The sequence below is a fragment of the Psittacula echo genome (genome assembly GCF_963264785.1).
Source record: "Psittacula echo genome assembly, chromosome: 3".
Lineage (NCBI taxonomy): Eukaryota > Metazoa > Chordata > Aves > Psittaciformes > Psittacidae > Psittacula > Psittacula echo.
In genome coordinates, this window is record NC_137736.1 from 50,649,177 (window position 1) to 50,675,026 (window position 25,850).

General features: G+C 41.0%; 1 protein-coding gene across 1 annotated transcript in view; it reads left to right on the top strand.

The window, feature by feature from the left end:
* Nucleotides 1-2,839: 2,839 nt before the first annotated feature.
* Nucleotides 2,840-25,850, top strand: part of ARHGAP6 (Rho GTPase activating protein 6) — a 64,442-nt gene continuing 41,431 nt past the window's right edge. The window contains exon 1 of the mRNA XM_080612753.1: nt 2,840-2,993. Coding sequence (XP_080468879.1) covers nt 2,855-2,993 — 139 coding nt within the window. The 5' untranslated portion in view covers nt 2,840-2,854. The remainder of the gene's footprint in view (nt 2,994-25,850) is intronic.

Below are 25,850 nucleotides of genomic sequence, written 5' to 3' on the forward strand. Positions count from 1 at the left end.
GATTCCTGAGCCAGTGCTGAGTTGGCTGCTCTGCTCGTATAAAGGAGCATAGCTCTGTGCGAAGAGGTTTATTGGGGTCCCCAAATCAGAATATGAATAGAGGGCTGTACCACAGCTAGCAAGCAATGTCTTTCTGAGTTACAGTGGTTTGGTAGGGCTAATGATTGAGCTGGACATTGCAGTGGTACAGCTCACAGCATGCAGTTACAGAGCTAATGCAGAGATAAAGCTGAGAATGCAGTTACATCCAGAGTTAGATTTGCCGTTGGTAATTTTTATTCCCAAAAAAGAGCAATAATTCATGTCTCCATGCAAAATTTAGTTAAGGAATGTTTATTTGACTTGTGATGATTCCTAAAAGCCCCATGAACCCCTTGTTTTTTGTGCTCTATGGAAAACAGGGCATAGAATCATAGAAAGGTTAGGGTGGGAAAGGACCTTAAGATCATCTAGTTCCAACACCCCTGCCATGTCCTAAACAGGATAAATATTCTGTTAGCTCAACATTTTCTAATGAGTATCCTTTTTGCTTCCCATTCGTGTTTCAAAATTGAATATTTCTGTTTGAAAAATTTTATGGTAGACATGTCAGTGATACTTTTGTTTCTGAAAATACTTATCTTAAAGAAATAGATAAGATAAATTACCCCCAAAGTCTACATAAATACCTATATTTCTCTCTCTCTGTACCGTTTTGACTGTGGAACATTTTTTACATTGTATGTTATGAGGATTGGAATGCGTACTTCTGTACTTGTAAAGTTTCTTTTGCATTATTAGAGTTGGAAAGAAATTGGTTTCTTAGTATACATTGTCTGGTTGTGGATTCTGTTCTCCATCATTTTTATCTATAAATGACAACAGCTTTTTAAAAAATGTAAATGTTTACTTACAGTTTTACAAATAAGGTTTATGTGATTCTTGCTGCTTTGATTTTGTTTGAGTTAAACTAATCAGCTCAGCTTGTAGTCTCCGTGCAAACCTTTAGTTTGAGTTTACTAAATCTAGTTAATCAACAGTAAGGCACTAGAAGAGCAAGAAGAGGTGAAGAGGCAAAAAACAAAGGAACAAATTCCAGTAGTTAATACTGGGCTAGTGCAGAAGTTTGCACATGTGGCCCATGTAGACATAAATATCAAAGATATTGAGCATAGTATGTGCACTGCGTGTACAGATGTGCAGTTGTTCACATTGAAGTAACAGCTTTATCTGTTATGATTGCCTAATGACTTACAAAACCTACTAGGAAAAGAAACTTCCTTGATGAGCTCAAACATACTTCATGCATCATAAGAAACCTTTTTAATGTGTAATTCCTTTGATTTTTATTGCTAGATATGTGCATATTTGTGTGTATTGCATATTTGTGAATTTGTATTGCATATGTATTGCATATTTGTGAATGCTTTTTGGTTTGTATGCATATGTGAATACGCACACACACAGAGCTATGCATATATACATGTATGTATACACAAATGTATATAGAGGTTGTATGTGTGCACTTGTATGTATGCATCCACATATATGCAAAATATATGGAAATGTGTAAAGATGTTTACATACAACAGGGTGTATAGCTGATAAATTAAGTCAAATTTTACTGATTTTAGTAATAACGAGCTTCAGACAATGTCTTTTAAAGTCAATGGATGCCCTTCGACTGCAAGTGTTTGTGCAGAACAAGTGAATTGTAGGTGAATGGTGAAAAAAGCATGCAGTCAAGGTACAGATGTTGAAGTTTAAAACTGAAAATGAGAACTTGAGAGTGAAGTTAGTTAATTGTAAGTCTGTCATGTTGTGAAGAAGGACATGTTGGTGGATTTGTCTTTACAGCTCAGCTGATATACATCGGAGTTGTTCCATTATCTACAGGTTCACCAGGTTACACCTACTGACAAGTTTGTTGTTTATTTTTTAACACAGCTAGAATGAAAAACAAATTTTTCTTTCTTTCTCTGTAGTGCTAAAATGTGCTCTTTGATGCTCTGACTAATTCTGAAAGTCTTGAAGTTAATTGTCATCCTTCCAGCTTGTCTGTGTGCTTGCATTTCTCTTTGATGATTACTTCACTCGCCCAAGCTAAATACTAGCTAAGAATGTGGCTTTTTGTATATGTTATCAACGGTGGGAGATAGAACAGCTAAAGCTTTTGATTTGTTTTCCAAGCATAATTGGTACTTTACAGAGATGTACCATACCTCATGTTGTTTTCCTGCATAAATTTTAACATGTACGTTGTTATTAGGCTTTTCAAGAACATGAAATAGCTTGTGTTTTCGTCAGTCTTGTTCTAAACACTGTATAGTCATAAGGAAAGGATGGGATAAGGAGATGGGGTATGTCAGAAAAGAGAAGGTGGTCTGCCCATGTACTCTCTGAGTACATTTTTGTGGAGTGGAATTAGCAAGTTGAGGGAGATAAGAAGTGGATTGTCCGTGGACCTGGGCAGTGGAGGTCTGCATGTCTGACTGTGTGGGGAAAGGAGTGATGACTGAGTACTGTACAAAGAATGCAAACTGGGAAAAGTAGACAAGGGGGTTTTTTTTCCTGCTTTGTGCTTTTGGTTACTGGAATCCTAATGTTTTTGCAACAATACTTGGTTAAATGGTTTCAGACAGAATTGACTTTTTGTTTTGCATGTCTGTACTCCTTTAAAGGAATTCTGCTTTTAAGAAAACAAAGATATTTGAAAGGTTAGAGATGTCCAAGAAAATGGCCTTTAAGAAAAAAGGACCTGTGTTGTTTTTCCTAGCAGTGGAAGAGATGGTTCTGTTTATTAAACTGTGCATACCATATGATGCATTGTATTTTTCCATTTGATTTCCTGTAGGGTGATTTCACTTGGAACAGCATGTCAGGGCGCAGTGTTCGGCTGAAGTCAGTTCCCGTTCAAAGCCTCTCGGAGCTGGAGCGTGCTCGGCTGCAGGAAGTGGCTTTTTATCAGTTGCAGCAGGACTGTGACCTGGGCTGTCAGATTACCATCCCCAAAGGTAAGGGCTTGATAAACCATCTTTGTTTAGATTGCTAAGCCACTGACTTCGTATCACAGCAATAAAAGGAAAAAAAACAGTAGCTTGTTTATTCCACAGACAATGTCTTCTATTTCATTCTGGCTTAAACATAGTAACTAAGTAAAAATGACTGGTAAAGTTGTTTGTATTCTGTGTCCAACTCAGGCCACCTGGGGTGGGATCATCTGATCACGGACAGATGTCTACAGGGTAGATAATCTAAATCAGACCTGTTCATGCTAGCATGCCTTGATATTCAGTTGAGAGAGAAAGGCTTTTCTTAAACTTCCTGACATCTAAAAGCACACATCTATGTAGCTTGGGTAGATCATGCCTTAGAAGTGGCTTTTTCACTCTGTATTTTATTGTCTCTGGAGGAAACCAAGTATCGCTAGTTCAGACAGACAGTGAAGACATCTGCATCAAATAAGAGGAATCCTACCAAAGTTTCCTAAAGACAGTGGTGCTGAAAGCAAGTTAATTTTCAGCACAAAACATTGAACTCCTAAGGGACAGGAGTTTAATTGAGACAGAGAAGCTCAGTTATCAGAATCCTGATGCAGGAAACATGCACATTGTAGATCTGTGCTTAGGTTTCTGTGGAAGAGATCTAAACCTCGCTAAAGGCCATGTGGAAGGTTCCAGAGTTTCCTGTGGACTGGAGATCAAGCTGTTGTGCAATCTAAAAATCTGTGTTTCCTATTGTTTCTTTCCAGTTGTATACTTATTTAAGGAATAACAAAGGACCACTGAATTCTTACCTTTGGCTATGAGCAGAGGTACTGTGTGGTGTCACATACACAGTGATTCCACCTGAACACTTTTTGTAATTATTCAAAGTTAAACAGAGAAAAGTTGTCCCGTCTGTGAAAATAGTTGTGTGGAAAAGAGCAAATGTGAAAGACATCAGCTTGCACATTCAGCAGCTTTTTATGATCTGCCGAAATCTCCTACCAAAACCAATGAAATCAAACTTACCCGTTACAGGAATCTTATCAGTTTGTCGTGAGGTGGATACAATCAGCATCTTCAAGCCTCACCACAGCTCCCCTGATCCCTCAAAAAATGTTTCATCAATATGAAAACAATTTTACAGGACATTCATGGGAGGAACTGGATCACTAAGGGCATGCAATATTTTCTGGCAGTTTGAGCTGCTTACTGGCAGTTCCAGTAGGAGATGAATATATCTACATGGAGGTAATACCATACCAGACAATAGAGTATACATATGCACATAGAATCATAGAATAGTTTGGGTTGGGAGGGACCTTTAAAAGTCATCTAGTCCAACCCTCCCTGCAATGAGCAGCACCATCTTCAGCTGAATCTGATTGCTCAGAGCCCCATCCAACCTGACCTCAGATATTTCCAGGGATGGGGCATTCAACAGCTTCTCTGAGCAAGCTGTTCCAGTGTTTCACCATCCTCATTGTGAAAGATTTCTTCCTAGTTTAAATCTCCTCTCTTTCAGTTTAAAGCCATTACCCCTCATCCTATCGCAACAGGCCCAGCTAAAAAGTCTTTTCCTATCTTTTTGATAATCCTCCTTTAAGTACTGAAAGGCCACAATGAGGCCCTCCTGGAACCTTTTGTTCGTCAGGCTGATCAACCACAACTCTCTCAGCCTTTCCTGATCGGAGGTGTTCCTGCCCTCTGATATTCATGGCCCTCCTCTGGACCTGTTTCAAAAGGTCCATGTCTGGCTTGTACTGGGGACCTCAGAGCTGAACGCAGTACTCCAGGTGGAGGTCTCATGAGAGCAGAGTAGAGGGGCAGGATCACCTCCTTTGACCTACTGACCACCTTCCTTTTGATGCAGCCCAGCATACGATGGGCTTTCTGGGCTGTGTTTAGCTCATGTTTACCTTTTTGTCTATCAGTATCCACTAGTCCTTCTCCATATGGCTGCTTTCAATCCCTTTATCCCCCAGCCTGTATTGATACCAGGGGTGCCCAACCGAGGTTCAGGACCTTGCACTTGGCCTTATTGAATCTCAGGTTCACTTGGGCCCACTCCTTGAGCTTGTCGAGGTCTCTGTGGACCTCTGTCTATCTTGAGGTGTGCTCTTCAGCTCTCTTCTACTTCAGAGAATGCCACATGAAAATATTGAGGAGCAGAAGTCAGTGGGATAATCCATGTATTAGAAAATACAGAAAACTCTTTGGGATTCTTTGTGCTTCTTTTGACAGCTTTTCAAAACTTGCAAGTGAATGACGTTAGAACAAGTTCATGCCTGCTGGGCATTTGCTTCCTACAGGCATTTGAGTAATTACGTTTACTGGCGTAGGTATTGTGGAAACTAAAAATTAGTTGTTAGGTAATTAAGTGTTTGTGCAAACGTGCTTGCTGGAAGTTAAGTTAGAGTACAGAAGCATCTCCCTTATCTTTACAATCACAATCATGCCGTTATTGGTTGCTTCTTCATAAATGCTTCAGTTCTCCCATGCTTAGAAGCCCCCTTTGTCTCAGCAAGTGCAGTTGGTTAGCACTTTAGGACATAGCTGGCTATTCCCACATTTGTAGAGGAATGCATAGAATGTAGTGCCCCGTATGTAGTCCCTCTTCTCCACTATACTGCAGCCATTGCCTTTAATGAAGTGCATTACTGACATTTGTTAGTTAAATGTCCTGTGGTCACAGAGAGGGGACCACCTCCCACAGGAATTTATTTAACCAGTATGTAATTTAAGATATCCTACAATTGCACTGCAGTAGACAATTAGAAGGAATGCAAGTTGATCAAGAGTTACTATTTTTAGATATGACAGAGTTAATTCAGGTCTGTTTCTTGTTCTCTTGGTTTTTTTATCTCATACCTGTCATTCGGATTCTGTAATCAACATATTTTTCCAGCTCCCATGTTACTCTCCCATCTGCTACCAGCAACTAGACCAAGAACTGTTTATGCTCTCTCTGGGTAATATGTTAAGTTGCAAGAGGCTATCATTTCCGAGCAGAGCATTACACAGTTTCTCTACCAATGCAATTATTCTGTGGAAGGTTTTTATTTTGCTGTCTGACATTCTGAATGGCACAACAGTACAATTCTGGTGACAGTTCTTTACAGCTGCTGTTTAGAACAGACTGTATTTTTCTCATTTCAGGGAAATCAGCCTTCTTGTAATAGGAAAAAAACCCTATGGTGAAATTCACCTTTTGTTTTGATGACTTTCTAATTTTGTGACGTTGCATGTAACTAGCGAGAAAGATGAACCTTTTGCTCATGTCTCTGCAATATATGGTAAGTCAGGTAGCTTTTTCAAGTAAAACAGATTGGAGCAGAAGAGGACTTCATTTTCTTCTGTTCGTAGGCTCCAGGTATCTCTTGAGGAGAGGAGGCATTGGATGAGGTTTCGTCAGATCAGTTTCCTGAACACCTCATGGTTATAACTCTCCTCCTTCGCAGTCCTGTCCCACTTCACTAAGCCTGTGTTGTGAAAAGTAGGGAATTATCTATCAGAAAAGAGAGAAAAATACATAGGTGCCACCAACGTTCAGAGAAGTAGACATGCTGTAGCAGAATTGTTACAAAAGACTTGAATATCCCATTAAAGCCCTTAAAAGTATTATTTGAAATTGGCTTAGCCTATGATTGAGCTCTTCAGACTGTAAACTAGACAAAGACTTGTAAGCAGTGGCTCATGCTAAATGATAGGGCATCTCAGTGAAAATAAGGGCCAAACTTCATACATTTGGCCTGGATTTCTCATATACTAATTTCTTCTTTGAAAACTCATTTGTTGGAAGGGAAGGACAATGCAGGGATGTGGGTGCAGGAGGAACAGGTAGGATCTGTGCATTTGTCCTGGTTTAGCAGTAGCAGTCATTTTTTCTACTGGTGCAGTGCTGTGTTTTGACTTTCGACCTGGGAATAATACTGATAAAGCCGATGTTTTCAGTTGCTGGTCAGAATGTTTACCCTGACCAAGGGCTTTGTGGGTCTCATGCTCTGCCAGGGAGGAGGAGAAGCCGGGAGGAAGCAGGGACAGGACACCTGACCCAAACTAGCCAAAGAGGTATTCCATACCATAGCACGTCATGCCCAGGATGTAGAATGGAGAGGGCCCGGAAGGGCTGGATCACTGGGGGGTGGGGGTGAGGTACCGGTCGGTGAGCAGTTGTATTCTCTTCCTTGTTATTTCCTTTATCATTATTACCATTGGTGGTAGCAGTAGTGATTTGTGTTATACCTTAGTTATTAAACTGTTCTTATCTCAACCCGTGGGAGCTGCATTCTTTTGATTCTCCTCCCCGTCCTTCCAGAAGCAGAGGGAAGAAAGGTGGGGGGGGGAAGTTGACTGCGTGGTTCTGATTTACGCCCTGGGCTTAAACCACGACAGTTCTTTTTGGCACCCAACGTGGGGCTTGAAGGGTTGAGATAACAACAGATCTGACCAAGGCACAATGCTGATTTATTGGCTCTCAAAGTTGCTGCTCTTGATGTCACAGTTTCAGTATGCTGTAGCTTACTTAGAGCCGGTATTTGCTGTGTTAGTGCTTATCAAGTGTGGGCCTTGGGCTAGGGTTCTTGTTTCATTGTATTTTACGGTAATGGCTTGTAACGCGGGCGGGCTCCGGCAGCAGGGCAGGATGGACGTGGCTGTGGACTTGTACCTGGCCGTCCCGCTGCTCTCCACTGTCCTGGCCCTCGTCCTCGCCTCCGTCTTCGTGAGGCTGCGGGGAGCTGAGGGGGAGCGGCCCCGGGAGCCGGCGGCCGCCAAAGCGGCCGGGGAGAGCGGCCCCGGGGACCAAGCGGCGGCGGGAGCGGGGCCGGAGGCCGGGAAGGAGGCGGCTGCCGAGGAGGGGAAGGAGGCGGCTGCCGAGCAGCGGGAGGAGACGGCGGAGGAGCCGAGCCCCACGGCCGAGCCCAGCCCCGCGGCGGCCGAGAGCATCCCCCAGCAGCCGTCTGCCGAGCCCCGTGAGCCTGAGCCGCAGGAGGACGCAGGAGACCACGCAGCGCTTTCCAGCAAGGCAGAGGAGGAAGATCTGAACTCAGAAAAAGTGGAGCTGGTGTTGAGAGAGCCTTCAAGCATAGCAGCTACACCAGCCTCAGTGACAAGTACAGCAGCACCATTTGAGAGTTCTGAAGGTTTTGAATGGCCTTTGGGTACCCTTGGAACCTGCCTGCTGATTGTGATGGGGATCACCATGTTGGCACACACACAGAGTGTGTTTTACCCACGGCCATTTTGTCTGATCCCAAGAGTTAAGCAGAGTCAGGTTTGAGTCTTGTCTGGGTTTAAACAATACAGGGGGACCGAGAGGTTTTCCCCAAGGCTGGACAGCCATGAGTGTCACGGTGTGTGGGACAGCATGGGCGAGTATCTAATCCACTGGGCCCCTCCAGTGCTTTGGAAGCGTCGGAGATGGAAGGCAGCTGTGTGGAGTCCCCGACGACAAGTTGCAGAGACTGCTGCAGGGGAGGGTGAATTATTTTGAGCCTGATGGGCCCATGACACTTCAGGCCATCAGGGCAGAGATGCAACATAGAGATGGACTCATGATCGAGGGGTGGACTTTGCAATGGGCCTCTCCTGCTCTGAAAGACTGTTACAAGAGATGGAGCCCAACATCATGGACCGGATGGACTCAGCAGCTTTATAGGGATTGGTCTGTGCACTAAGATAACAGTGCACTGAGATGAGAGTGAGGGTATATTGAAAATGTGGGATCTGAGCATGGCGTGAATGGTATGGAATAAGGGGTGGATACTGTCCTGGTTTAGCAGTAGCAGTCATTTTTTCTACTGGTGCAGTGCTGTGTTTTGACTTTCGACCTGGGAATAATACTGATAAAGCCGATGTTTTCAGTTGTGGGTCAGAATGTTTACCCTGACCAAGGACTTTGTGAGTCTCATGCTCTGCCAGGGAGGAGGAGAAGCCGGGAGGAAGCAGGGACAGGACACCAAAGAATATGATACCGCTCGCCGGAAAAGAGAGCCCGACCGAAAAGAGGACGTGCCCTTCCGGGTAGCTCCCAGTTACCTCCCCAGGCATGAGTTTCAGGCCCAGTTCCCTACAGTGCTGTGTGTCCTGGGGCTACCACGTGCCACAGAGCCAGCTCCTCCTCACCTCTGTGAAAGATGCCTCTCTGCTGTCATAACAGTGCTGTGATATCCATTGTCTGCCAAGTCCAGCTATCTTTGTTATTCCTATTGGTTGGATGAAATCCTGACTTTTCATCTGCGTTTTGACCCCTCCCGATGTTGATGTTCATGACAGCTACTGCACTTCTGAGGAACTTTTGTTGATCTCAGTAGTGCAGAAGTATAGGGGCATACGTTTGTTTACCTGTACAATGACAAGCAGAAATGTGGCCAATATTTCTAGTAACTCAGATAGAAATAGCATCTTTGCTTCTGATCTTCCTGACAGCAAGTCTTTGACTTCTGATCTTCCTCTGTGTAAAGAAATAGCCTCGTTCAAATCATGTGTCAATGATGTTTTGTGTTTTATGGATTTTCTAATTTGTCATCACTTTGTCCCTTATGACAGCACAAGTGGGACATGTTTTCTTCATAGTATCAACAAAGAATAATGGAAAACGATTGATATTTTCACATGAATAAATCTCTTAGAGTTCCAGAAGTTGGTCAGTTGTATTTCCCGCTGGTAATACTGTACTATGCTGTAGTCACACAGGTAAGGTTCCTGCACAGTAAACATCTTGGTATGATTAGGTAAATTGCATTATTACTGCAATAACAATCCAGCTGCCTGCATAGTCCTGGGATACAAAAGAAACAGGTATGTGTCTGTGCGGCAAAATAGAAAACTCATGTGCTGTTATCACACCACGTGTAATCTCCAAAGCTCTGAGGAAGGGTTGTGGATAGCAGAAGACTGAGCACGTAGACGTCTTGTGGGCTAGGAATTTCCCCCAGGAAGTTTCCATCCCCCTTCCTCTTGCCTCTTCCAGAGCCAAATACAGATGAGGTTCTTGATAAAGGAGGAGCACTGATGACTGAATTCAGATCTGGGAAAACAATCTAGGAAGTGCTGTTGACTACTCAAAAGTGTATATGATATTCTTCTGTTGAATTTCTTTAAAAAGTTATAGACAAACCTGGGGGGATTTCTAGAGAAGTGCCAAAAAACAGCTGTATTCCTACTTATATCTATTTAATACTGCTTTTACTTATATAAAGCAGAGGTGTCACAATAGTGCTTGCTACCACAGCACTGCCCAAAATGGCTTTTGGAAGAAAACATTCCACTTATTCTTGTCCAACCCTATCTGCTAGGGCTGGGAGAGGACATCAGTAGGAACTTCTTGGGAAGAAGGAGTGAAGACATTGGTTCAGTGGGGAAGAAAGAGATCTTAATAGATGATGGGGAAGAAGTAGATAAGATTTTCTTCTTTTACACAAAACCACTGTAACCTATTCTAAGGCTTTATATCTGCATTATAAAAATGATGCTACGTATTGCCACTTGTAATTATTTATTTTGCCTTTTGTGGGTAGGTCATAATTTGTTACTGATTCATGTGCGGCCTCCCACTTTGGGAGCACAGGCTGCCTGCCTCACAGTCTCAGCTTCTGTAGGAAGAAGAAACCAGTAGGTAGGTAATCATCCTGGTAGGTGCCAGCCTTTGTCACACAGAGTTTATGCTATGGTTGAAGCATAGCAAGTGAGAGCACACAGACCAAACTGGTCCCTTTTTCTCTCCCCACCTTTTTAATTGCCCAATGACAATGGTGCATCTGAGAGTTAACAGGCTAAATTAGCAAGGTGTTATAAAGGCATGTTCATTACCATTACCCACGCAGTACAACTTGGACTCAAAACTGAGTCCAGACACTGAAAAGAGAGAACAGGCACACAGAGCATATATCTGCTTGTGTGTTAGCTTTGTTTTGATTTGTTTTGACAAGCTTGGAGCAGCCTATGATTATTCATAAAGACATCAAACAAAAGTTGTGAAGCCTTTTAATATATACCAGCCTGGAGACTACTGTTTTACAGCTGCAGCTAAATATTGCAGCCGCATGTTTGAAATTACCTGCTGGAAAGAAGTACCTTTCATGGGCTGATGATAATAAAAAATAAAAGGAGAAGCACGATTATTTTTTTCTGCTGAAAGGTGGTCATTGCAGCAGTTACAACTAGGACAAGTATCTATGTTTTTATTGCACTCATACATTATAGCTCCAGCTATGAGTCAAGGCTCTGTTTTGATGTACACAACTGTGCAGTGGTTTTGGCCACCAGAACTTATTCTCAGCACAAATCAGGGGCAAGGAAACAGTGAGCAAGACCCAGCATGTGTGTGGATGGGTTAACCACTGAGGGTTTTAGAGAGCTGCACCCTGCCTCACTGATTTGCAGATTTAAATGTCCCCTGAATCCTATAATAAGAATATGGGCTCAAAGAGTGGATCATTTTGTAGCTGTGTTTAATCTTAGTTTAGCAGATCTATCAGTTTAAGGTAGCATCAGCAGATTTGTAGCTTAAGATTGCAGAATTGATGAGCCCTCTTGATATCCTAATGTTCATCCTTAAGTGGATGACACATTCAAAGTAACTTTTGAAGATGGGGAAGGTGAAGATACTGAAAGGACTTGAAGGACCAGAAATCTGAATGGGTTCTTGTGCTGAAGGCAGTTGTAGCACTAGTCAGTTATGAAGCATTGAGGTAGAGGAAAACTACCTAGAAAAAAGTGTTCCGTTATATTCCCGAAAAAGGGAAAGAAATGAAAGTTTATGCTGAATTCTTCTCCCTATTCAAGTTCAGAAAAAATAATATAGTGTGGTTGCAGTAGAATTTGAGTAAGCAAGGGGAATATATTGTCTAGGTTTTAGGCATTTTAGGTATTGCTTTTGTTTTAGGTCTAACCCTTCCCAGAATCTCACTGTTTTCCTTATTAAACAGTTGGTTCTAACCTCCTAAATTATTTCAAAATTTCAGCTGTGAGAAAGTTAACACGGGATCTTTTGTTTGTGTGTGCACTAAGTTAGATTTCAAAGGCTTGGGCTCACTCAGTTTATAAATTCTACTGGGCAAGAACCTTAGAAGTATCTTTTTATTTTTCGTATGTCATTTTTTTCTTATAATTAATAATAATGAATCCCAGTATTAACCATCTTTCAGTAGAGTATTACAGGGATATTATCAAACTTCAGTTTGTATAGGAAGACTATTAACAAAACAGCTCAGCCCACTATTTTCAAATTAACACGGTGAAATATGTTTGTTCAGTCTTATCTTCAAAATACAAGACTGATGTAGCTAAGATTGGATATTGAGGTTATGTGTTGGCCTGGGACTGTTAACAGATCAGATTCAACAGACTGCAGTACGTGCAGTAGGTTGGGGTAAGGCCAGGGAATTCACCTCTGCTGAATTATCTCACTTTTTTTGGCTTGGGTCACAATAGTAAAGTTATGTTGATGTAGTGTTTTGGTTTTAACGTGAAGTATATTTTTGCCTTTGTACAAGTGTTGCATACATTCACTCTGTGCCTTTGGGTTTATTCTAGCGTTTCTGAAATATTTGGAATGAAAATTCTAAGCCGAGACAGAATTTGTCTTTACTTACCAGAACTGGCAATAAACATGTTACCCAGCTATTTTAGCAAGTGTACCAAGTGTAATAAAAGAGATTAACTGCCTTTACTAAGAAGTCTGTTTACTGAGTTGATGCCACCTATGACAAGAATGTATATCCACACAGTTTCTTATTGTTAACAGCAATTAGGTCATACACAGTAGTTTCAGTAATTACAGCAAGTGTTCCAATTTCTGGGCTTTTTTTTTTTAGACTTACTGGGACATCTGTAGAGAGAGAAGGTAATCCTTCATTTTACTGCCAAGTCTTGTTCTCAGTTTGTTCAATTAGTTGTAATGAATATAATCTAAGGTTGGGTTTAGAAACCTAAATGTAGTCCCAGTCATTAAAGGGAAGATATTGCTTATGCTGTTTGAACATGTGCTGTTGTACATCTTGCACGCAAGTTTTGTAGCCAGTTCTACAAGTGTGTGATGCTGTGCATCTGTTCACATGAAGTGAACATTACTTTCCTGTATGACTTACTTTAGTAAGGTGAATTTAAAGGAGTAGGCCTGGATAAGTGTGTGATTACAGACTGAGTACTAGGACAACCTCATCTCTGAAATGGGAGAAACATGCATACTTGGGCTTTCTGAATTTTTGTTGTTCATTGGTGCACTTTGCCACCAATATATTCCAGTTAAGCTTTGAATAAAAATGGGAATTCAGAATTATGCATTCTCTGCTTGTTGCTTATTTTGGCAGAGAACAGTTTTTTGGATGTGTTTTTTGCTTGCATTACTCATCGCTGTATTTCATTACCCATTTTCCTTAACACTGAGGGTGACTGTGATTTTTATCTGGACTTGCATTTTTGTGAGGGCTCCAAACTGCTCATTGTTTTTGATCACTGACCATGTTATATACTTCACAGGCTGTTGTAACAGAAAGCATCTAAGTAAACTGTAGCCTATACTTTGTGGAGCTATGGGACTATAGACTGAATACTTTTGAGTTGGCATCGGTATATCTTTTAAGTGAAAAGGCTTATTATCACCCCTCTTAATGCCAACCTCTGCCAATTCTTTTCTTGAGCCCATGGATTTTCTTTCAATATTGCAGTGTTCATGAAGATTACATTAAAGACAAACAAGACTGTGAGCTAAATTCTGTTCCTTTACACTACATTAGTAAATCTTGGATATACTGTATCAGGCTTGTTGTATCCAACTTGGTCAGAGGTGAAAACTGTATATCTTGCTGATTGTTAGATTGCAGCTTCCCCTCCACCCCTCCAATTCAAATTTTCCATGGAAGTATGGACTTTTCTGAGAATTCTTTTTCCTTCTGGGAAAATAAAAACAAAACCAAAACCTACAATTGACTAAATGTTTTCAGCTAGGAGAAGTCCCAGATGCTGCAGGGTAGAAGTTGGAAGAACATGCAGCCTTGCACTCTGCTACACAGGAGTTTGTCAAAGAGAAGGTGACAGGAGCTTTTCCAGGCAGGGAGATAAGCAAGCCAAAAATATGATTAATTTTTTTTCCTCATAGTAAGAAAAATTGCAGAAATTTCTTTTGATTTTTTTTTTTATTATTTTTTCTCAACGTTGAGACAAGAACAAAATGGAAATACATAAAGCTTGCAAGAATGTAATTTTTCTAATGATAGAAAAGGGGAAATAATTTATTATCTAAACAAAGTTAGTGATGTGTTCCTTTTTAAATTTTGCTATGAGACACTTTTTTATAATAGATTAATGCTCAGCAAATTGATTTCTAGGATTTTCTTGTATCTCATAGCAGGTTTTACATGTCTATTTGCATCAGGAATACTTTATTGAGCATATCCTACCAGAGATAAGCTAATAGCTTTAAAAGCAGGTGTTTTTACTTACTCAAAACTCACTACAAACAAAGTTTTTCTTTTTAATAATTACTTGGGTTTTGATGAATAGCTAGGAGCTTTGATTGAGAAGCACAATGAATTTTCTTCAATACTATATGAATAGAAAATGGAAGTAGAAAATGCAAGGCTTCTTAGTGAAATCAATGGCGCTGTTAATATGAACGTGGAAAAACCAGTGTACAACACAACACTTTTAAAAGAAAGATTCATGGAACTGCCAAGAATCAACCTTTTGTGTAGGTGTGTTTTCTGAAGACAGAGGAAGGGAGTGGGAACAAGGATGGATGTTGAAGGAATGATTTGCTGTGGAGCTCATTGGGCAGGTTTCAGTAGGTATCACAATGAAGGGAAGAGATCTTGCTGAAACTCCGAAGATAAATAGAAAAATATTATGATTCACATTTGTCATGGTTTAAGCCAGTCGGCAAGTCAGCCACACAGTTTCTACTCCCCCCTCCCCCCCCCCCCCCCCCCCAAGGAGGAATGGGGAGGAGAATCGAAAACATGTAACTCCCACAGGTTGAGATAAAAACAGCCCAGTAACTCAGGTATAACACAAATCACTACTGCTATCACCAATAATAGTAATGATAAGAGAAATAACAAGGGAAGAGAATACAATACCACCCACCAAAAATGAGCCCGACTGAGCAGAGAGAATGCCCTTCCGGGTAACTCCCAGTTACATCCCTGGGCATGACGTGCTGTGGTATGGAATACCTCTTTGGCTAGTTTGGGTCAGGTGTCCTGTCCCTGCTTCCCCCCGGCTTCTCCTCCTCCCTGGCAGAGCACGAGACTCACAAAGCCCTTGGTCAGGGTAAACATTCTGACCAGCAACTGCAAACACCGGCTTTATCAGTATTATCCCCAGGTCGAAAGTCAAAACCACAGCGCCGCACCAGGTACTAAGAAGGAGAAAAAGGGACTGCTGCTGCTGAACCCAGGACAGTATCCACCCCTTATTCCATACCATTCACGTCATGCTCAGATCCCACATTTTCAATATACCCTCACTCTCATCTCAGTGCACTGTTATCTTAGTGCATGGACCAATTCCTATAAAGCTGCTGAGTCCATCCGGTCCACGATGGTGGGCTCCATCTCTTGTAACAGTCTTTCAGAGCAGGAGAGGCTGTGCGCAGTGTTGGATCATTGCCTGCTGATGCTGATCGTTCCTTTACCGCAAAACTCTTCTGGTTCTATCAAAGTTCATTCTCTGTTGGGATGATGGTCGGAGGGAAGTCAGGGCCAGTTGCTGGTGCCCTGCAGAATTCTAGTTGATGGGCTATAAAAGTATTACATAGCAGGCAACAGCATACAGTTGAGTTCATTGGCTGTTTTCCCCTAAAATCAAATCCCCTTTAGGTATACACCGGACTTCCCCATCTTCCCGCATTACCCACCAAGTATATCCGCGTCCCTGAGCAAAAGCAATCCCACGAGTGGGTTTGCCTTTACCTGAAGCAGGAATAACCCAGACTGTCTTCCCCAGCAAATTCTTCGTGTGCACCACAGGAACTTTGTCCCCCTCTACAATATGTAAAAGTTTTGACTGGGCTGGGCCAGCCCTGTTGGCAGATCCTCTGGTGTTGACCAACCAGGTGGCCTTTGGTAAGTGTGTATCCCAATGCTTGAAAGTTCCCCCACCCATTGCTCTCAGTGTAGTTTTTAACAGCCCGTTATACCGTTCGATTTTCCCAGAGGCTGGTGCATGGTAGGGGATGTGATATACCCACTCAATGCCATGCTCTTTGGCCCAAGCGTCTATAAGGTTATTCCTGAAATGAGTCCCATTGTCTGACTCAGTTCTCTCTGGGGTGCCTTGTCGCCACAAAATCTGGTTCTCAAGGCCCAGGATAGTGTTCCTGGCAGTGGCATGGGGCACAGCGTATGTTTCCAGCCATCCGGGTGTTGCTTCCACGATGGTAAGCACATGGTGCTTGCCTTGGCGGGTTGGTGGGAGTGTGATATAATCAATCTGCCAGGCCTCCCCATATTTTTACTTCAGCCGTTGTTCTCCATACCAAAGAGGCTTTAACCGTTTGGCTTGTTTAATTGCAGCACGTTTCACACTCATGAATAACCTGGGCAATAGTGTCCGTTGTTAAGTCCACCCCTCGATCATGGACGCATCTATATGTTGCATCTCTGCCCTGATGACCTGAAGTGTCATGGGCCTACCAAGCCAAAAATAATTCACCTTTATGTTGCCAATCCAAGTCCATCTGAGCCACTTCAATCTTAGCAGCTTTATCCACTCGTTGGTTGTTCTGGTGTTACTCAGTGGCCCGACTCTTGGGTACATGGGCGTCTACATGGCATACCTTCACCACCAGGTTCTGCACCCGGGCAGCGATATCTTGCCACAGTGCAGCAGCCCAGATGGGTTTACCTCTGCGTTGCCAGTTGCTCTGCTTCCATTGCTGCAACCACCCCCACAGGGCATTTGCCACCATCCATGAGTCAGTATAGAGATAAAGTACTGGCCACTTTTCTCGTTCAGCAATGTCCAAGGCCAGCTGGATGGCTTTCACCTCGGCAAACTGACTCGATTCACCCTCTCCTTCAGCAGTTTCTGCAACTTGTCATTGAGGATTCCATACGGCTGCCTTCCATCTCCGATGCTTTCCCACAATACAGCAGGACCCATTAGTAAACAAGGCATACTGCCTTTCACTTTCTGACAGTTTATTATATTTATTATTATTTATTATATATATTATATTTATTATATTTATTATTTATTGTATATTATCGGTGGCCTTCTATGATGGGGCTACGAAACTGATGGACGGGGGCAGAGCAGTTGACGTCATCTACCTGGACTTGTGCAAAGCGTTCAACACTGTCCCACACAACATCCTTGTCTCTAAATTGGAGAGACATCAATTTGATGGGTGGACCGCTCGGTGGATAAAGAACTGGCTGGATGGCTGCATGCAAAGAGTCAGTGGCTCGATGTCTGACTGGAGACCGGTAATGAGTGGTGTCCCTCAGGGAGTGGTGTTGGGACTGGTCTTGTTCAACATCCTTTTTGATGACATGGACAGTGGGATTGAGTGCGCCCTCAGCAAGTTTGCCAATGACACCAAGCTGTGTGGTTCGGTTGATACGTCGGAGGGAAGGGATGCCATCCAGAGGGACCTCGACACACTTGTGAGGTGAGCTGATGCCAACCTGATGAAGTTTAACCATGCCAAGTGCAAGGTCCTACACCTGGGTCAGAGCAATCCCAGGCACAGCTACAGGTTGGGCAGAGAAGAGATTCAGAGCAGCCCTGCGGAGAAGGACTTGGGGGTGTTGGTCGATGAGAAAATGAACATGAGCCGGCTTCAGTGTGCGCTCACAGCCCAGAAAGCCAACTGTATCCTGGGCTGCATCAAAAGGAGCGTGACCAGCAGGTCAAAGGAGGTGATCCTGCCCCTCTGCTCTGCTCTCGTGAGACCTCACTTGGAGTATTGTGTGCAGTTCTGGTGTCCTCAACATAAAAAGGACATGGAACTGTTGGAACAAGTCCAGAGGAGGGCCACGAGGATGATCAGGGGAGTGGAGCATCTCCCGTATGAAGATACGTATTATCCCCAGGCCGAAAGTCAAAAACACAGCGCTGCACCAGCTACTAAGAAGGAGAAAAAGTGACTGCTGCTGCTGAACCCAGGACATTTCTGTATACAAATGTCATGAGACATGATTACTGAAATGGCATCGTGACCGGAAGTCTTCATTGTTATTGCAGTTGATTATTTAGATGCTGACTGTTGTGAGTTTAGGGTACTGTTCTTGTCAATCCAGATACAGAGACTGCTGCATGCATTCATTTCGTATGAAGTCCCGTTGAGCTTAGAAGTTACTTCTGAGACACAAAGAAAAATCTTAGCTAATGTAATTTCCTTAATAGTACCCTTGAAATAGTTGACTGTAAGTACATATAAATACATTCACTATTTTGTTTGTATTAGTGTGCCATGTGGAAATCTCAGCATCCATTTTGAAATGTTACTCATGACCATTTGCTGCATTGAAAAGCTCACACACACAGCCTGAGCGAACCAGTGTTAGGAAGCAAAATGCATATACAGAGGTTCTGAAGCACTATGTTTTGCGACATAGTTGTATTTGATTCTTTTTCTTTGTTTTCTAAATCTGTATGAGAACACTAGCATAACAGAGGTATTCTGATTGTACTCAGCCAAATCTGTCTTTAGTACTTGATGCAGTGCTGGCCTTTTGTTGCTGAACAGTAAACCAGGCTGACCTGTGCTTTGCAAATAATCCACGTAAGTGTGTGGTGATTCTATACTGACTTAAGATTTTGTGCTTTATTACAATTCAAAGCCAAAGAATAAATACCAATAAATATATTCCATGTGAAAAGGTTTTGAACCATTATTAATAATACTGACTTCGCAGCCTATTAATATCCATGTTCTACTTGGCAGAGCTTTGCTTCAACATTGTGTTCTTCTGGTATACGTCTTTTAAAAATTTCAGTTGAAAATCAGATTTATTTCTGTTATCTTACGTGTATTGCTCCTTTCAAAAGTGCATTATGGAAGTATGTCTCACGAGGGTTTCTTCTTGCCTTAAGTAGAAGAGGGAGTGCACTGGCCTGAGGCAGGACTGAAAAGCGGCTGCTTCCTGGCTCTTCTTGCAGGGTCGTCTGTGCTGACAGCCCTCTCCCTCTGACTGTGGCTTCTGCAGACCTGACCTTGCTCCAGAGCCTGAATCCTATATACCCTATCTAGTAACATTTGGTTCTCACCCTTCAACTACGTTCCACTGCACTTGCCTACTGGTTAACTCAAGTCCCTCACAACATATAATCGTGGAAGAGTATATTTGAAAACACCAAAGCAGTTATTTTCTTTTAACTTATATACTTGGAGACTCTTTAAAACCTTGTATACACTCAGGAAGATGTAGGCAAGTGGAGCTGAAATGTGTTTTCTTATGATTCCTCTATCCACAGGAATTGAGTAATATTTGATATCTGAATTAGAGCATTGCCTAAAGTAAGCTTGCTCATTTTTTTGTGAAGAAGGGTTTGTACCTATCTTCTTACAGCTATAGTCTCTATCTCTATCCTGCTGCTTTCCAACACGTAACATTTTTTGTTCAACAAGGTGGGACATGACTCTCTCTGATAGAAATAGACCTTGAGAATAAGCTTCAATAGAAATGGTTCATTTTTCACTCTAACAGATTTGATTCTAGTTTGGAGCTACACTTTTTAGATGTGTTTCCCTAAAAGACAGGACAGTTTACTGGTAATGTGCTCAGCTGCTATAAATTGGTATATCACCTCTGTTTTCAGAATTGATGTGCATCATTGAAAATCTATTGATAACTGGAAAGCAAACTGTGTATTACAAAAGGTTATTGTAAAGTGTTATTTGATTAATAAAACTCAGGTGTTTTGAAGCAGGTGAGGTTTCCAACAGTTTTGCCTTCTGGACAAGTTCCGCGGCAACTTACAAATACTTCCTAGATAAATAATTTAATTCATATACCAGCATGACTGAATTCTTACTGTTGTACAGTAAAGAGGTAGTGTGTAACGCAGGATTTAAACTTCCAGCAGCTGCACCACTTAAACCTGCATATTTGGGTTTTGTAATCCCTGCATCCTTCATTTTAACTATCAGTAATGGCTTAGCCCAGAGGGATGGAAGCCTGTATCTGAAGAAGATGCACTAACCCCAGGTCACCAAAGACAGATGAAGAAGAAGAGGACGAAAAGTTCTTTACTGTGACGGTGGAGAGGTACTGGAACAGGCTGCCCAAAGAACTGGCAAATGCTCCATCCCCGGTAGTGTTCAAGGCCAGGTTAGACAGAGAATGGGTGATATGTTGTAGGGTGAGGCATCCCTCACTCTAGACTTTATGGTCTAGAATGAGGCATCCCTGCCCGTGTTAGGGGAGTTGGAACTAGATGATCTTAAGGTCCTTTCCAGCCCAAAACATTCCATGATTCTATGAAAAGCACGCTTTGGTCTGATGGTTGTGAGTTTCCTCAAGTGGTGGTATTGAGTGGTAGGTGTATCAAGGGCAGGCTGGATGGAGCTTTGAGCAACCTGGTCTAGTGGAAAGTGTTCCTGCCTATAGCAGGGGGGTTGGAACTAGGTGATCTTTAAGGTCCCTTCCAACCGAAACCATTCTATGATTGTATATGCTGTATTGCAGAGAATGTAATTTCCTGTGCAGTCAGTTTTCCCCACACCTCACCCATTTTCTTACTGTTGCCCTTAAAAGAGTTTCCAACGACTGTTCGGTCAAAATGGCTGAGGCTCAGCCATTCTGTTTGCATATTGCTTTCTTTGCCAAAATCTACAGCTCCTGGTTCTCTGGTTGAAATTGTTTACTCTCCATCTGTGCTGCAGCTGGCAGTGCTTTGGAAGTTACTGCATGAGGACAGGGCATTTCAACAAGTTAATCTAAATAAATATTCCAAGATGGACATTTATAGTCGCAGAAATGGCTAAGTAAAACCAGCACCCTCCTCAGGAGAGTAGCTCCAAATGTACATTCAGAAACAAATTTGCTTTGTATAGTGACCCGAAGAAGCGACATCAACCACAAACACTGCACTACTGTAAGTGAATGAAGCACAGTCTTGTCTTTGCTGTGCTCTGTCAACAGAATTTAGCAATGTTTTCTGAGTGAAGAGTCTCTATTACTTGCAGTATTACTGGCATAGGCAAGAGAGACTGTTGCTTGGCATTCAGCTCTCAGGCTGAGTGCAGGAGGCTGACACTTGGGAAATGGGTTGTTCTCAACGAGTGAGGTGAACCGACAAGTTCTTAAGAGGAGTTCAACTTGGTGCTTTGTGGTGCCATTGGCAGTGATTTTCAAGACTGAATGGATTATGTTTTAGAAAATACTTTTTTTTTTTTTCTTGAAATGCAATTAGATCCATTACTAATGCTATTAAAGTGGCCATGAATATATCTACTATGAAGAAGTATTTTAGAAATCTCAGTGTCAACTTTTTAATCCATTTCTGTTTTGATAAATGAGCTACACATATTATATTCACCTCTTGCATAACTACTCTCTTTATACAGTGTGAAAATAACCCATAATTGTAGAACATAATTTTTTTTTTCCAAATGGATAATAAACACCATTCTCATAAGCAAAGGAAGTTGCTAATAGATGGGAAGTTCTGTTTACTCAGAAACCCTGTAAGCAACAAAAGATCTCTTTTTTCAAAAGCCCACTGAATTAAATTAGCTTAAAATCTCTGTATAAATTTATGAATTATATTTTTGATTAGCAAAAATGTGTCCTTGCGTGTAAGTAACATAAAAGGATCATCCATTCTTATAGGTAATCACAAGCCCGTGCATAACGAAAGAAAGTGCTGAAAAATCCTATTTTTGTTACAGGCTCATTTCAACCTTATTTACAGGGTACTGTCCGTGATTTGAAGCCTAATACTAGTGTAAACTACTAATAGTGTCATAAAACAGGCTTAGAAAGCTGAGGTGCTGTTGTAATTTTTACTGCATATAATATTAATTATGAAAAACATTGGATTAGGGCTTCACAGCATGGTGACTATTAAGTGACATAATATGAAACTGATGGTCAAGAGTTCCTGAATGTTAACTCCAGGTAAGCCATGCAAATTGAACAAATCCCCTATACCTACTTTGTGATACTTTTGCTTATGCTAAGCAACACCCGTACGTACCAAATAGACTTGTTGATTTCTGTAAGCGTAAAGTAGAGTATCGCAATGCTGGAAGTAAATAATAGTAGCAGGATTAGCCTGCACTCTCTCTCTTCAAGTCATACATGATGTTGCTAAGTGGTCTTGTGCAAAGCAACAGAGCAATGTCAAAAAAAATACAAAGTTCTCTTTCCTTTTTTTAATTTAAAGCTGTAATTTACATATCCTCAGCATGAAAATTACTTCTTATTACCTAGTTGTTAGAACCATGGTCTCACTTAGAGTGAAATTTAGGCTGTGAAATGTGCTATATAAAATCTGGGATGTGAGATTGTATATGGTAATTAAGTGGTGTTACTGATGATACTGCAGCTGAATTTCAGCTTTATCCCAAAATTTCAAAAATTAGACCCTCAAAAGTAAAGCTTCTCAATCCTTGTCCAAAGTCAGTATATCAGTGCAAATACTCTTGTAATCCGTAGGCTGTGGTTCACTGACAGAGTCATAAAAAGATGACCTAATTTTTCAAATAGAAAAGTCTTTGTGGCATTAACTGAACCTGGAAGTGCTCATGCCTTTGGAAAAACAGGCCATGTAGCAATTTAATATGCACTCAGGAGTTTGATTCTAGGCTCTTGGGCTTTTAAATATTCATCGTACTAGTCTTAATATATAGATGCTTAGAGAGTGATGTATGCATTGCAGTGAAAAATGCAACAGACATATAAATTAATAAGCATTGTTCAAACCAAGGTTATTTCTGGGAAAAAAAATAAATCCCAACCCCAACTCCCCCCCCCCCAAAATAAAAGAAAATCAAGTAACACCCCCTTCCAAAAAAAAAACCACCCAACAAAACAACAAAAAACAACCAAACACCCAAATAAAAAAACAAGCAAACAAGCAAAAAAACCCCACCAACAAGCAAACAAACAAAAACAAAAAAAACCCCAAAACAACAAACCACAGAAAAACCCTAATCTGCACAGCTGCCTGGGTGGGTGTTCTTCAGAAAAAAAATGTAGCTTCTGTCACTTTGACAGTTGTTGTCTTTTCAGTATGTCTGTTGTCTTGCTAATATTCTTGAGTGGAACTGTTGGAGGAGCAGTGAATTGTTAATCTATAGAAAGAAGACATTAAGTGATAATTATATACGCAAAAGGCTGGATAAAAGCCCAACAGCATTTATGACTTTGTGGTTTAAACATTCCCAAAATGCAAATTAAAGTAGCAGTCCATATTTAATAGCACTTTGACCTGATACAGTACTGTTTTAGCTGATAATGTTTTGCCTGTTTTGCAAGAGTGCTTTGAATATTAATTATATTCTCAAAACACACTGCAGATAGTATTTAGCATTATTATTATGAATTGTGTTCATAATAATTTAAGATTTTACATTGCTAGAGTTGCATAAGTCTTTAAGCACGTTATGAATATTTCAGCAGTGTTCATGCCTGATATAACCTGAATCAACAGTTATTTCAAAACATTTATTTTTACAGAACATAGACTGTAATTAATCACATCTTTTGTTGGGGGTGAGGAGAACTGGAACTGACCTCGTACTTCTTGGCAGATCCCCTAAGTTTTAGCTTTTCACTGAGATTCCTCTCAGTCTTATTTTCATATGCAACTCTCTTTGTCTTGACAGTGGGGTCAACTTTGAGTGTAAATGGTCATAGCTCCACTGCCTTCAGTGGAACTGCACCCATTTGCCCAAGGTCTCTCTCTTCTGTCACTCTGTGATTTCTTTCTTTGCTCTGTATTTTCTGGTTTGTCCATCTTCAGAACTGTTTCCTGCTTCTTATATTCCTTTGGACCTGAATATCTCTTGTATCCAAAATTCAGGGTTTGCAGAGCCAAATGCACAAGTGTTGTCTGTCTGTAATTTACTGAGGAATTACTTCATTGTTGGAGTGCACAGAACCACAGGTTCGTGAGAAAGCATTGATAGTTTGTCCCTAGGAGTTGTTAACTTATTTTCCACATGGATATGAATGCCATTTTTTCCTATGTTCAGTATTGAATATCATTCATTTTTCCAGTATTTCTATTTAGTTTGAATATGCAGCACTCAAACACTCAAGAAGTTGCTGTTGTCTAGGTAATAATAGCAAAACACTGTATTTTCCATCCAATTTTGACTTTGGTTCTCATTTTTAAATCTTGGTAGACTTCAATGAAATGTCAAAGCGATAAATGGCTCTTTGGAGATCCATTTATATTCATTTATAAGGTTTTAAGACTCCAAAGGAATGTGAGTCATTTATCGAAAGGCTATATATGAAGCAGTATTTAATGAATAATAATTTAGAAATTATTTTATAATATATGAAATATCTATAAAATCTTAAAACATCTATATAATATAGAAAAATGATATAGAAATTATATAAATATAAATATGTAAAATCAGAACACAATGGTAGTAGAGAATCCTATAAAAACAAGCAGTACTTTCAGGTGTATGGAAGCAGGCTACCAACTATTCATATTGCCAAAAGGTGAAAGAATTTCTGTAATAAAATCAGTCTTATCAAATGGAAATGTCAGAAGGTGTGAAAAGCCTGGGCATATTAATCAGTCAAAGTATGTCTTTGAGTTATAAACTTGTCATATAGCTACGAAAAAGGAAAATCTAGTCACAGACCGTATCAGGCTCTGAATTACCACCATTATATTGCTGAACTCTCATGAAGAATACCATAGCTATTCTAGTCAGCCTTACTTCAGAGAGATGAATTCTCACTGGGGCAGGTGTGGAAAAAGGGGAATTAACCGGAAAATGACAATCTACCTCAAAAGGCAGAAAGTGAGTGTCATAGCTAAGTGAGCGCTGGGAGTAGATATGCTCTAAATAAATACAGGTCACAAGCGTGCGAGTGGAGTTGGTCAAACCATATTTACATAAGGTAGAAAGAAATGTTAATTTAAAAATAAAAGGATATTGACTGGCTATGAAAAAGTCAGAATTTTTCCAGTTGTCTGTTGAGTAATATTCTGGGCACAACTTTCAATTGGAGATGAGGTAAAACTTTGGGGAAACAGCTTGTTCTCTTGCGACCTGCAGTTACAAAGATAAGTGTTAATCTGTGAAGATCCACTTCACTCCTTTGTGGTATGTTCCCTACAGTAAAAGACCACATAAGACACTGCTTACCTAACTACAAAAACATGTTGAGACAGAGCATTTGGTGACCTTCTCGCTTGAAAAGTGGAATATAGATATGATGTGTTCATTTTTGAGTTTTTGCCATATTACAAAACTAGTAAGGCAAAGGTACATGTTCATTAACCTTTAGTTAGAGTGGTGCCTGTGTTACCGTTAGCATTAGTCCCTACGTTAGACCCTTTCTATTGCTTTGGAATTTAAAAATTTCAAAAGGTACAAGTTAAAGCAGGCCCATGCCTTAATCCCAGTGGTATTTGTTGAGACCTAATAAATAAAATGCAGTTTTGTTGACTTTTCGTTATTAAAGATGCTGCTGGAGGAAATAATGATAGCCAGCCTTTTGACGTAATCGTTTCAAGAATGAACCTGCCTATGTGTTGTTTAAAATCTGTGGTCCCTAATACCTCAGTGAAAACTTGGATTAAATATAGGGTGTCAGAACAATAATTTCTCTGAGACTCTAATCCATCTAAACCAATCTAGACATGCTGTACCAAACAACAAGCTCCCAGTGTGAGTTCAGATCAGATGGGTCATGTGAAAGTGGTCAGCTATCACCCAACTGGTGTGACTGATATGCA